The sequence below is a fragment of the Megascapheus bottae genome, chromosome 9 (genome assembly GCF_031878675.1).
Source record: "Megascapheus bottae isolate mThoBot1 chromosome 9, mThoBot2.hap1, whole genome shotgun sequence".
Taxonomy (NCBI): domain Eukaryota; kingdom Metazoa; phylum Chordata; class Mammalia; order Rodentia; family Geomyidae; genus Megascapheus; species Megascapheus bottae.
The window spans coordinates 56,244,883-56,258,033 of record NC_143517.1 but is presented as its reverse complement, the minus strand read 5'-3'; the positions used below and the strand labels follow the sequence as shown (position 1 = coordinate 56,258,033).

General features: G+C 43.2%; 1 protein-coding gene and 1 long non-coding RNA gene across 2 annotated transcripts; one reads left to right on the top strand and one right to left on the bottom strand.

Annotated features, from left to right (window-relative positions):
- The first annotated feature begins 282 nt into the window (after nt 1-282).
- On the top strand, nt 283-11,588 carry LOC150059218 (uncharacterized). Its single transcript, XR_016536701.1, has 4 exons — nt 283-364; nt 8,896-8,973; nt 10,774-10,819; nt 11,268-11,588. It is a non-coding gene; the product is annotated as an uncharacterized LOC150059218 (long non-coding RNA).
- On the bottom strand, nt 5,639-7,107 carry Tyw2 (tRNA wybutosine-synthesizing protein 2). Its single transcript, XM_090339355.1, has one exon. It carries the CDS (start codon nt 6,982-6,984, stop codon nt 5,665-5,667), a length of 1,320 nt encoding a protein of 439 aa, XP_090195481.1. The 5' UTR covers nt 6,985-7,107; the 3' UTR covers nt 5,639-5,664.
- Nucleotides 11,589-13,151: the final 1,563 nt, after the last annotated feature.

Genomic DNA, 13,151 nt, shown 5'->3' with positions numbered 1-13,151 from the left:
AAAGTCTCGGCGCGTTGCCATGGTTTCCTGCCGCCACGGGAGGCCCCCCTCCCCTCGCGCCTGCGCGTCAGCCCGGCAGTCGCGTCCCGGGCGCTGCTGACGCGGACGGGCATCCGTGGCTTGATGAGAGCCCAGCGCGTGTCCGGTGCTTCACGCCACCGGGAGGGAGAAAGGCTGAGGAGGCCGCGCCGGAGCCCGGCGGCCCAGACGGGCGCCAGCCTGGGGGGGCTGCCAAGATGAACCTCCCTTTCGTCTCCAGCCTCCGTCCCCCGCCCCGACCGCGGGACCGGGGGACCCGGGGACCGTCCCGTCCCCTCCGCCGCGGCGGTCAGCGCACCGGGACATCGCTTCCTCTTCAGGGCCGGTGAGTCCATTCTTCCTGCCTGCCCACGCGCTTGTTATTACTTTTGTTCAATAAGGAGCTAAGAGCCTGACTCCCTGAGGATTCTATTCCGAAGCGGCTTCTGCAGTGCCCTGTGGGTGAGATCCTTTACCAGAACCCCACTCCAAACGGCCAAATCACCAAGCTCTTAGAGAACGTGTTTGTCAAGAGTGGGGAGGTGTGCTACTGCCGGCGGTCCTACACTGTCAGACGTGTGAAACGGAACCTTCAGCCACGTTTGTTTCCCTAAAACACCCAAAGCTTCATTTCCCTCTCCATCCATCTAGATACTCGGTACTGTCTCTTTTAATGGAGTCTTTTCATTGGCCTATTCTGGTAGGTATGATGATACCTGCTTCACAAAGAAAACTAGAGGTTAGATAAATTGCAAGGTCACAAAGTAGTGGACTGTTACTAAGTCCAGAACTGCTAAGCGTTAAAACTAAGATTTGAATCTAAAGCTGTAAGTTAAAAATTTGGCCTCTTAGCCGGGCACAGGTGGCTCACACCTGTAATCCCAGCTACTCAAGAGGCTGAGATCTGAGGGCACAAAAGTCCATGAGACTCCTGTCTCCAATTAACCACCAGAAAGTCGGAAATGGTGCTGTGGCTCAAGCGGTAGAAAGCCAGCCTTGAGCTGAAGAACTCAGGGACAACTCCCTCGCCCAGAGTTCAAGCCCCAAGAACACCCTCCATCCCCCCAAAATGGCATCTTTTATTCTTGTTTTACCTACAGCCAGTTATACTACTGAGTCATAACTAGCCTGTCTTCACAGTGTCTAATGCCATCACATCTTAATTCCATTTCCTAGTGTACTTTCATTTATTGCAATGCCTTCATTGTGATTTACTTCAAATCTAATTTCTTTTCCTAAATTGTCTCTCTGAGTAATTGTATTTATGACACAATTCCCAAAGGAAAACAAACTTGGTAAAAGGTGAGAGAATTAGGAAGGCTTATGCAAATTAGCTACTAACTGGGTAATTATAGATGTAAATGAGCTTTTCAACTCATCTCTTATTTTTCTACTTCAAGCTAAATGAAGCCACTGTGGGAAAAAAAGGGTCCATAAAGACTAATTTCAAAGAATGTGACAGAGGGCACAGGAGTTGAATACCATTATAGTATGATTGTGCAAAATGAAAATAAAATAGTTCATGGACTTTCCTCTATTTTTACTTAAGTTAGATATAAATATTAAAAAGCTTTTTTAAAAAATAAATGATACTGACAAGATGAGGAGTGGGGTTGGGGGGAGGGAAATGGGGACCAAGACATGAGAAAGGGTATCAATGTTTGTGAAGCAATGCACCTTCTATCTGGTGAATATAATGTTACCCTTCTATTAATTACAATAAAAAATATATTGAAAAAAATAAATGCTTCTGTTCTTATCAATGCTTTGTTGTTTCTAATCTTAGTGTGATGAACAAATATTGTAAGAGTGTCTGTGACTCACTATAATAATGATGATTAACAAAACATACTATGAAGACTAGCATGGCCACTGAGCAAGATGACAAAATTTATGACGGCCTCCATTTACAAGGATTCCTAACTCAGACTAAATTCTGTCAGGGCCGAGGCCTTTCAGGTAGTGATATAACCATCTTATTTTACATAGAACTTCAAGCAGGTCTCTATAATTATTGGTTTGGATGGTTCTAAGATTTGAATTGAAAGGGCCTTATGCTTGCTAGATAGGCACTCTTACAACTTAGCCATGACACCAGCCCTTTTTTGCACTTTTTTCTTTTTGCACTAGTTTTGTTGGTGGTGGTGCTGTTGGTTATGAACTCAGGGCCTAGGCAATGTCCTGCTCTTTTGTACTCAAGAGTAACACTCTACCACTTTGAGCCCCACTTTGGTTTTCTGGTGGTTAATTGGAGATAAGTCTGTTGGGCTTTCCTGCCTGGGTTGGCTTCAAACCACGATCCTCAGATCTCAATCTCCTGAGTAGGATTATACCATGAGCCACTGGTGGTTATTGTTGAGGTAAGGGCTCACCCCTTCCTCCCAGGACTAAGAGCTACCTATTTTAGATGAGGATGATAGGGACGTGTCACCACACCAAGTTTTTTGGTGAGATGGAGTCTTGCATATTTTTCTGCCCTGATGGCCTGGGTCTGCATTCCTCGCAATACTAGCTTCCCATGGAGCCAAGATGACAGGTGAGTGTGACCAAAGTTCCACAGAGGTCTTTGGTATGTATACCTGGACTTGCCGTAAACCTCAGTCCTCTTACTCCAAGTCTTCTAACACTTCATTTATAAAGTAAAGGTGTAACTGAATTATATAGCAAGTATTTTAAAGTAGTATCTTTAAACTTATAGTGATGAAATAACTTATAAAATGCTTAGGAATTCTTAAAAGATCTCAAAGAAATAGTTACAATATACTGAATCTAATCTTTGTTTCTACATTGACTCGAAAGCTGCACAATCATGGTATATGTTTACCTCGTCTATTAAGAACTGTGTGTTTGCATGTATATTCACACCAGTGAATGAACTGGGCAGAGAATACTTGTATTCAGAAATAACAATCTGAGCCTGCAATCTCAGATATATGGGAGATGAAAGTGTAAAGATTGTGGTTTGAGAGTAGCCAGGACAAAATAGTGAAGCTTTCAAAACATGTCTTGGGAGGCATAGGTAGGATGACTGAGGTCTGAGGCTAGTAGCCTCTGGCAAAATCAGGAGACCCTATCTGAAAAGTAATCTAAAACAAAAAAAAAACACTGGGAGGGCCAGGAGTTTGGCCTAGTGGTAGAGTGCTTGCTTAGCATGCACGAAGACCCAGGTTCGATTCCTTGGTACCACATACATAGAAAAAATGCCAGAAGTGGTGCTGTGGCTCAAGTGGTAGAGCTCTAGCCTTGAGAAAGTCCAAGAACAAAGCTGGCCCTGACCCCAAGCCCAGGACTAGCAAAAACAAAAAACACCACTGGGAGTGTGGCTCAAGTGGTCAGGCCCTGAATTCAAACCCCAGTACCACCACACACAAAAAAATCATCTCCATTTATCTTTAACAACTGAAAATGCCTTTTAGTAGCTTTCAAAGTTTTTAGATGGGAGATGTATAAAGTGAATTTTCTGTGGATACTCATCAGTCAAGTCACTGTTTTCAAGCAACAAAATCCAACTGTTGGCTATATTAATACAGAAATTTACTGAGGACTGTTTCTATTACTTTCCAAGATTCTAGGAGAAACTAGTCAGTTAAGCTTTATAAATTACATCTCTAAACTTAAGCTTCCTTAGTGGGGGAAAGATGGGGAACAAACACACACACACTCAACAATGGGCTATGTATTTCCTTCAAGTGGAAAACGCAGGTGCAGGTTGAGTATGAAAGATGAACAAAGTGTATATGCAATTTTGGAAGCACTATCAGGATTGTTTTTGAAGTAATCATTAAATAGAACTTAATGAATATTAGGATATAAATGAACAGTAAATTCAAGTGTTAATCTAGACTGGTGATTAAACCTGATCTGAGTACTAAGACACTACTGAGAGAGTAGAGGTAACACTTTTTCTTAGCAGTACTAAGATTTGAATTCAGTCTTATGCTTGTTAAGTAGGCGCTCTGTTACTTGAGCCATACCCCCCTGTCTTCCTTTTACAAATAGCTATTTTCCAGATAGGGCTTGCATTTTTTTCTCCAGGGCCTGCCTGCTCAGCACCTCATTTTTCCTACCAAATGTTATCACACCCACTTCTTACCTTGTTTTTTGACAGTGTTTCTGTTGCTTTTGTGGAAACACTTCTATTTTAGAAGTTACCCACTTTATTTGATACTGTGTCAACAGATGCTGGATGTTCATAGTAATCTTTTCTGCCCTTATAGTATAACAGTTTCTGTTCTCTGAAATTATATGTGATCAAATGATCAAATCACCTTGTAATTATGAAAAGACAAAAAAACAAAAAGAACATGCTACTGCCTTTGACCTACACCTCTTGGTCAAATGAATTTTACCAGTTCATTGTCTACAAATTATGTCAAAAAGGCAATTCCTGGGGCTGGTGGTAGAGTGGCTTGCCTAGCATGCAGAGACCTGGTTCAATTCCTCGGTACTACATACATAGAAAAAGCTGTAAGTGGCTCAAGTGGTATACCTCTAGCCTTGAGAAAGCCCAAGAACAGTGCCTTAGGCCCTGAGTTCAAACCAGGACTGTTTAATAAAAAAAAAAAAAAGAAAGAAAGAAAGAAAGGCAATTCCTCAATCCTCTAATGCTACTCTGATTCATTTTTCCCTGTTTTAGCTCAAGTCCCAGACACATGTGAATAGAAATAAGGCCCCTTTTTACAGTGGGATCATGTAAAAACTAACATTTCCCAGGGAGTTAACACATTGTGCTTTTTAATCCTCACAATAACCCAGGCATCATCTTTAACACACACACCATTACCACCTCAGTTCCCAACTGTTCAGGGAGGATGCATTTTCTGAGCATACCAACTTTGGTCCTATTTCTACCTCTACCACTCTTATCACTAGTTATACTCTCTGCCTTGCTATATCTTTTGTGGTCCCTGATATTATTAGCTGGGGAAGGTAGATAAAGTCTGAGGTTTATACAAATCTAATATTTGAACCATACTTTAAAAATGGCAACCACAGCTATCACACAAGTCCATGAGGACCTCCCCCACAAAACACAATCATTCAGAAATGCTAAAAGAGAGGAATGGAGTTTATTACAATAATCATCCCCCTCCTTCCTTAGGAATTAATAATAAAGTAGTGTTACGTTAGTGCCCAAATTCAGATTTCCATTCCTTGGGTGAATTTTTTCATATCTACCAACCTCACGCTGTGATACTGCCATACACTAGTCTAGACTATTGCAGAAACTTCTTCAGTGACCGCTAGGCTAATTTTGGAAACAATCCCTATCTTTAAATCATTCAGTGCCTGTGTACAACTATATAGGACACATGGGGGAGAGGGGTTCCAAGAAATTCCCTTATTTGGAAATACACCTAAGACCAAATGAATAGGAAAACCACATACGCAGGGTCATGAATTCACAATTCATGATTGCACAAATGAGCTTTAGTTTAATGAGCCATACTAGTTTTCCAACTTCCACTGATAGATGATGTGGTGATGTGCATCCTGCTAACAGCTTGCGCGCTCTGTCTCTGCCTCTCTCTCTCTCTCTCGTGCGCACACACACACAATCACTAGGAAATAAAAGGGGTGAGAACCCATCCTGAACAGATGCATGAACCCCCTTCATGGACCCCTTCAGTCCCAGGATGCACCTCTCTAGCCAACTACAGGACAGGGGCGGCATTCCAGATCCAGCACTATATGATCCACATGGGGAGCATAGGATTTCACTGGTTGGATGTGCAGGATTTGTGTCTTCCATGGTTTTCCATGCATCTGCTGAAGAAGATTGGTAATTCGAGTTTCTGCAGATTCTGCCCACCTCTGCCACTCTAGCTTGGCAGCTGGTGATGTTATTTTTCTCATGGAATCCCTGGTGTCTCCATTTCCCGGCTCATAGGTGACAATCTGCTGAGGATATGGCCAGTGTTCTTTCTCCACTTGGTTGCTTCCTTGCTTCTGAAGATTCTTCCCTGGGAAAGAGTCTACGTTTTGGTGGATATGCAAAATGCCTCCAGTATCGTGTCGGAGCATTTGGCAAGCAACCTGCCAGCCTTCTTCAGAACTGGGGATCAGCCCCAGGTTCACCCTGTTTGCAACGTTTGAAAGTTTTAGTTTCCTGTTATCCCCAAAGTGTATTTGACACCGATCTGCTACTCCATTGATTTCCAGGTTGTTTCTCAGTGCAGCTACAGCATGGGGGTTCCACTCACATGCATGGACGAAAGCGGCACCAGCATGAACTAGGAAGGGAAGTGTAAAATAACCGATCCCTGCATAGAGATCCACCACCACCTCGCCAGCACAGGGCAGCGATGCCACACGCAGCTTCTCAGTGATGTTTCCGAAGGAGAACATGCACTTGGTCACATCAAACTTGTAACGGATACCATTATCCACATGCTCTACCCAGCCGTGGTCTCCTAGCAACAGAGTCACTGCTGGCGTTCGCGTGCCATCAGGTAACACTCGTCCTCGTTTGGCCAAACGTTGGACGCCAAGGGCCGAGGCAACAATCTCCCAGAGTTCTGGTTCCAGACTTTCCCATGGCTTGGTTCGAAAACAGTCTCCGTTCAGCAACAAGAGGTCACCGTGCCGCTGCCAAGATCTGGGCAAATCGGCCTCTAACTCGGCTGACCACGTCGTTCCCCGACGCTCAGCCCAGCATCTCAACTCACGACTCAGTCTCCGGGCAGGCGAACATCCCCAGGCCTTCTTGGAAGGGGTAAGAGGCAGGAGCTGCGTGGGCACACAAGTGCTCCCGGGGGCCACGCGAGTCCTCAGCTCCTGCAGGTGCTGCTCCGGGAGGCTGTCCCCCAGCACCGGTATCGCCACGGTGCCGCCGGGCAGCGTCCCCACCCGGTGCCGCCTGTCCAAGAGCGCGCACTGCTGGAGATACTCCCGGCATCGCTGGGCAAACGCACGTTCAGTCACAATGGCAAGGACAGCCGCGGGCCTCCCACCTTCGCTCTCCATGGTGTCCGCGCTCCGGCAGCGCTCCGATCCCCTCGGGGAGGCTTTTCAGGGCCGCATCTTTTCCCCTCTAAGCTCTCCACGGCAGGAAAGAGAGCTGTGCGCGCCGCCATCCCGGGGCCGGAAGTGATGGCAAACAGGCCGGAACCGGCTAGTGCGCCTTGTCCCAGAATGCACCGCGCTGTACGTCACCGTGGTGAAGCCGTCGCCTCCATCTTTGTTATGGGTCCGCCAGTCCTTAGCGGTCCTTTAGTACCTAGGAATGGAATTCTCTGGGCTAAAAGAGATCAAAGGGCTCCATACCCTCCGAGACACTGCGCGCCCTCTCGTTATTGCTTCTCATGGATCGATCGTAAGAGAAAATGAACTTGCAATGACCGGTTGACTATAAGAAGGATTAAGTTTATGCTAGTGCTTAGGGTCTGATGGAATATTGCCATGTGCCATCGCAAAGCTATGTCTCTAAATTTTATTTTTAAAAGCTCCAGACCCAAATAAGACCTTCTCTGGGATAATTTTGAAAGTGAAAAGAAGTAAACGGTGGAGCTCATGAAATGCCTCTGCCAGTCTTCCAGGTGCTCAAGTCAGAATTCCAAGGCTTTTCTCATTCTTCCCCAGGGTTCTCAGCACTTCACTGAAAGCGTTGTCTCCATAGCAACGGACTTTACTGACTTAACTTTAGGCGACCCATTCTGTACTCGGTGACATCGCCTTAGACTTGGTCTCCAGACTTTCTCCCAGGGTCCTGAGTGGACTTTCTACTTTTATTTATTTCACCAATAACGTATCATTTGATCTTTGTTTTATGTCATCCTGTCTGAAGTAACACCAAATTAGGGAGAATTTTCCCATTAGATATTGTTGTATACAGTAGTAAATTTTCACATATTTCGCATATTATTTAAAATACAATATTCCATTATTGCACATTGGCTTAAATAAGGCATGTTTCAGTACCAAGAGCCTGTGTCTTTGTAATATTTAAATTTATAAAAACTTGTCTACCGTAAGGTTCTCACCTAAACATTTCCCAGTCATTTTACTGTGTTTTTAACAACAGTCCCAAGATGAGTTATATTAAATGGATGTTGTTTATTTTTACATCTTTATTTGTAATGTTTGAAATGTAAACAGTGAAATGAATACTGAAAACGCATAGGCTGTAACTCCAGTATCTTTACTTTGCCTCTCTGCTCATTGGACAATCCTTTCTCCACTAATGCATGGTGACTCAGGTTGTCTACATCTTTTTTTTTTCTTTTTGCCAGTCCTGGGGACTGAACTCAGGGCCTGAGCACTGCCCTTGAGCCACAGCACTACTTCCTGCTTTTCTATGTATGTGGTACCAAGTTGTCAAAGTCGGGTATTCCTGCATGGTAAACAATCTCTCTACCACTAGGCCAAACTCCTGGCCTACATTTTTTTTTTTACCCAAAATATGCATTTAATGACAAGTTCAATACCATTTACAAAATACAATTTTTTAGTAATTTTCAAAAACTTGGCAAAATCTGTTTGAAAATCTAGAATTACATCCATCCAGTGGAAATAATAACTCACTTGTATTAGTAGAAGCAAGAGGGAATCAAATAAAAACTAAGTAAAAAGTTGCACGAGTGAATTGCAGAAAGAGCAATGGATTACGAATAAAGCATAAAACAAAGAGTATGTGCTGAGAACTGATATACTGTATAGCTACGAGGAATCAGAGAAACAGAGTGTAGAGAATATAAATGAAAATTCATTTTGAAACAAGCAATAGCGGGAACTTTTCCAAACCTGAAAGATGAGCAGTCACAAATTTAAGAAAGTGTACTAATTCTAAACAGTAAACCAACAATATGCCTTAAGTTTTTCCATGTCTCAGCATGCCGTGCAAATAAAAAGGCACATAACTGAGCTATGTTTCCACAGCATAATACCTTGAATGACAGAGCTAGTGCCTCATTCTGAAACAAAAAGCAGCTTATTCTCTGATCCTGCTAAACAAAGGTGAGTGCATAAACCCCAAGTCCACTGAATGTGAGCTCTCCCACTTATAACTGTCAGATAGATTTTTTTCTTTAACTATTGGTTATTTAGAAGTATACTGCCTTATTTTCCATATACTTGGGATTTTCCTACATATTCTATTTCTAATTTCATGTCATTGTGATCACAGAACACAATCTGTATAGTTTGAACTCTTTTAAATCTATTGAGGCTATCTTATGTTCTAACATACAGTCTGTCCTAGAGAATAGCCTATGTGCAACTGAGGAGAATGTTGGCTGGAGTTTTCTATAGGCATATAATAGATACTTTTCAACTCATAAGTGAGGCAATTCTGGGGGCTGTAGCCCAGTGTTACAATGTTTTACCTAGCATTCACAAGACCCTGGTCTCAACCCATAACACCCTTTACTCTAAAATCCTAAAAGCTCTATAGCCACTAATTTACCATGTAACAAAAGGAGTAGTTCCAGGTAGCCGGAACTTAAAGTGTCAGGAGAGTGAGGGCAAAGGGAAAGGGGAGATAAACGGAGAGATAAAGAGTAGGAGAATGCAGTCTTAATAAATATACATGTGTAAAAATGGAGCTAGAAAAATTGAGGGGATGGCTAAGGTTGGAAAGATGGGAGAGAATGGTAAAAGGGGTGACATGGAACAAGATGCATTGTACTTATAAACTGACACATTGAACTGAAACCCTTTTGTATAACTAGAGTTTATAAAATAAAAACCTTCTACAGTCAGTATAGACCAAATTCAGAAATCTGAGCAGTAAACCTTATTTTATCCCCCATACTCAACATATCCCCCCACCCTGTCCTTGTGCCTCAATTTGCTGACTATCTCGCTGTCTCATGTCTTCCATCATATGCAATCAGCATCTCTTTAGGAAGCCATCCCCAATCTCTCTCCAGCCCTTAGCCAATCAAATTCCTGTCTGTGTTTTTTTAAACCAATTTCTTCATTATAAAACTTTCTAGTCATGGAGGCAAGAGCATGGCATAGTGGTAGAGTGCTTGCCTAGCATGCATGAAATCCCTTGTTCAATTTCTCAGTACCACCTATACAGAAAAATCTGAAAGTGGTGCTATGGCTCAAGTAGGAGAGCTCTAGTGTTTAGAAAACCCAAGGACAGTGTTCAGGCCAAGTTCAAGCCCTAGGACTGGAGAAAACAAAAACCAGAAACAAAAACTTTCCAGTTAGTTGGGCGCTGGTGGCTTATGCCTGTAATCCTAGCTACTCTGGAGGCTGAGATCTGAGGATCAGGGTTCAAAGCCAGCCTGGGCACAAAACCTCCATGAAAATCTTACCTTATCTCCAATAAACCACCAGAAAAACAAAGCGGTGCTGTGGCTCAAGTGGTAGAGTGCTACCTTGAGCTGAAGACCTCAGGGACAGCACCCAGGCCCAAGTCCCACAACCAACAAAAATTCCAGTCATACTTTTGTATTTTCTTATTTGATTTGTGGCTACCTTCCCTCACTTGTGTAAGTTTCAGAGGGCCTGAAGATAGAGTTTATCACTTGTTGGTATATGTTCTTATTGTATTCATGAGGCCTGGCTACTCAAAGCAGGTCTTTGTAAGGCATCTGTAGGAAGAATGCATGAATGAACAGATAAATAAAAGATGGAAGGAAAGAAGATGGGAAAGAAAATTGGTTTCTAGCCTGAGTGTTTTAGTTCCAAACTACTGCCACTAGATGGCAGGAATAACTAACACAAAGGAATCTGAGGCCAGTGCATAAAATTGCAGCTGGCTTGGTAGGACAAAATTTCCAATGATTCTTTCCTTCCCCACAGGCTGTTCTTCATTGCTACACATTGTTTACTGACATCAACAAGCTAGGTAAGTGTTTGGGAGAAGGTCTGAGCTTCTGCTGCCTACCCCATCAACTTGAGGGTACCGGCAGGTAGAATTTCCTCCTCTTGGCCATAGATAGCCCCAGTGGCTTACCACCACACTTTGTTTGCTTTTTGTAACACAACTTTCTGACCTTAAAGTTCCCTTTTTGGAGCTGACAGAAGAGTAGCCTCATTCCTGGGGCCTTCCTCACTGAAGATTAGGCCCTCCAAATACTTGGGATTTTGCCATCATTTGGAGAGTATCATAATAACAAAAAACGTGGGAGGGAAGGTCCTCATGACCACCATCACCTGCATCCGGGTAGCCTCCTGAGGGTCTCCCTTTCAACACTGTATTTGCATCTTTGCAGGCAATTTCAGGGCCTAAGAATGTGAGCCTTGCTGTCTTCTTCACTCAGGACCTAATGACCTTGCTCTGCTCTCTTTTTCAGAAACTCAAATCCTCATCCCCAGGACGATTTCCCTGCCCCGGCCCAGGCTTCTTGCCAAGGCTTTTAGTTGGTATCTAATTGATCTTCAGGATCCAGCTTCAGGAAAACTTAAGAAGTCTGGGCAGTCTACTTCTCCCTACCTCTTCTGGAGTGATGATAAATGAAAGATTATAAATGTGTTTGGGAACAAAAGGATAAAATAACCGAGAAAAACAGACTCACGTAAATTGATATTTTAATATGCAATCCAAAGCATGTATTATTCTAAGTGTTTCTGTTAGTCCCTGCTCTATAAAAAACCTTACATGTGTCACTCCTCAAGGTATCCCTGTGAGTTGTTTTATTCTTGACCTGTTGATGGTGAGTCAGGAGTCCAGAGAGACGCAGTAACTTGTGTAAGATCACACAACTCGGGGGCCGGGAGTTTGGCCTAGTGGTAGAGTGCTTACGTAGCATGCATGAAGACCTGGATTCAATTCCTTGGTACCACATACATAGAAAAAACCAGAAGTGGTACTGTGGCTCAAGTGGTAGAGCTCTAGCCTTGAGAAAACACAAGGCCAGTACTCAGATCCTGAGCCCAAGCCCAGGACTGCCAAAAAAATAACAACAACAAAACAGATCACACAACTTGGCATGGGTCTGAACCCAGCCTAGGCAATGTTCTCAGGGGAGTGGCTGTATAGTGTGTTTTCAGGGGCAGTTTGTGGGGCCTATTGTTGTGAAACTTAAGGAAAGTCTAGTGTCAGAGAAAGCTAGAATTGGGCTCATGGATATATTAGCTCTGTCAGTTAATAATTGCGTCATTCTGGGTACATCACTTAGATGATCTAACTCTTAATTTCTATATTAGTAAATAAACAACATACAGCCCCAACTTCCTCAAAAGAAAATAATTTCAGACCTTAATAGCTTCAAGTACTCTTCCTTGTCCAGATGTCTAACTTCAAAGCCTTTCAAAATTCCAATCACTGAAACAGTTTATTTCAAAGCGATGCTTCCCAAACACATATACTTGCCCTCCGCCATAGAATAGACCAGGAGAGCATGTTTAAATGGCAATTTCCTAACATCATGAAGAGTAAACAAATCTAGTTTTGTTTTTTTGTTTTTTTTTTTTGCCAGTCCTGGGCTTGAGCTCAGGGCCTGAGCACTGTCCTTGGACTTTCTCAAGGCTAGAGCTCTACCACTTGAGCCTCAGCACCACTTCCGGCGTTTTTCTATATGTGGCACGGAGGAATAGAACCCGGGTCTTCATGCATGCTAGGCAAGCACTTTAACCACTAGGCCAAACTCCCGGCCGAGTAAACAAATCTGAATCTAAATCTCTTAGGTTAAAATTGAACATCTATAACAAGCTATATTTTAAGCAACCTAAAATGTTCTTTTTCAACTGAAGAGCTTGAGGACAGTTGGATTTTGATAAGGAGAGAGAGAAATTAAACACACACACACACACACACACACACACACACACACACACACAAAACAACATAAACTAGTATTCTATGGAGCCCAGATACTGGTTTTGAAGTGGGGCCATGAAGAGAATACTTTGACTAGAGAATGTCTACTTTGAATCTGCTGTGATTTGGGTATGGCTTGTCCTGCAAAGATTCATAGGTTGAAGACTGTCTTTAAAGTGCAGATTGGACCTTTAAGAAGTAGGACCCAGTGAGAGGCCTTCAGAACAATTGAAGGTGCCCTTGGAAGGGATATGGGGCCCTGGCCTCTCTCTGGCTTCCTTCCTAGTGAAGGAAGCCACACATCTTGCACCATTTTACTATGAAATGAAGCAGCCAAAAGGGATCCTCATCCAATAGTGCCATGCTGTTTGGACTTTTAGCCTCCAAAATATGGGCTAAATGAGCTTCTTTAAAACAT

Excerpts from the sequence above, each read along its gene's own strand:
- Tyw2 (XM_090339355.1), bottom strand. The coding sequence starts at position 6,984 with ATGGAGAGCGAAGGTGGGAGGCCCGCGGCTGTCCTTGCCATTGTGACT.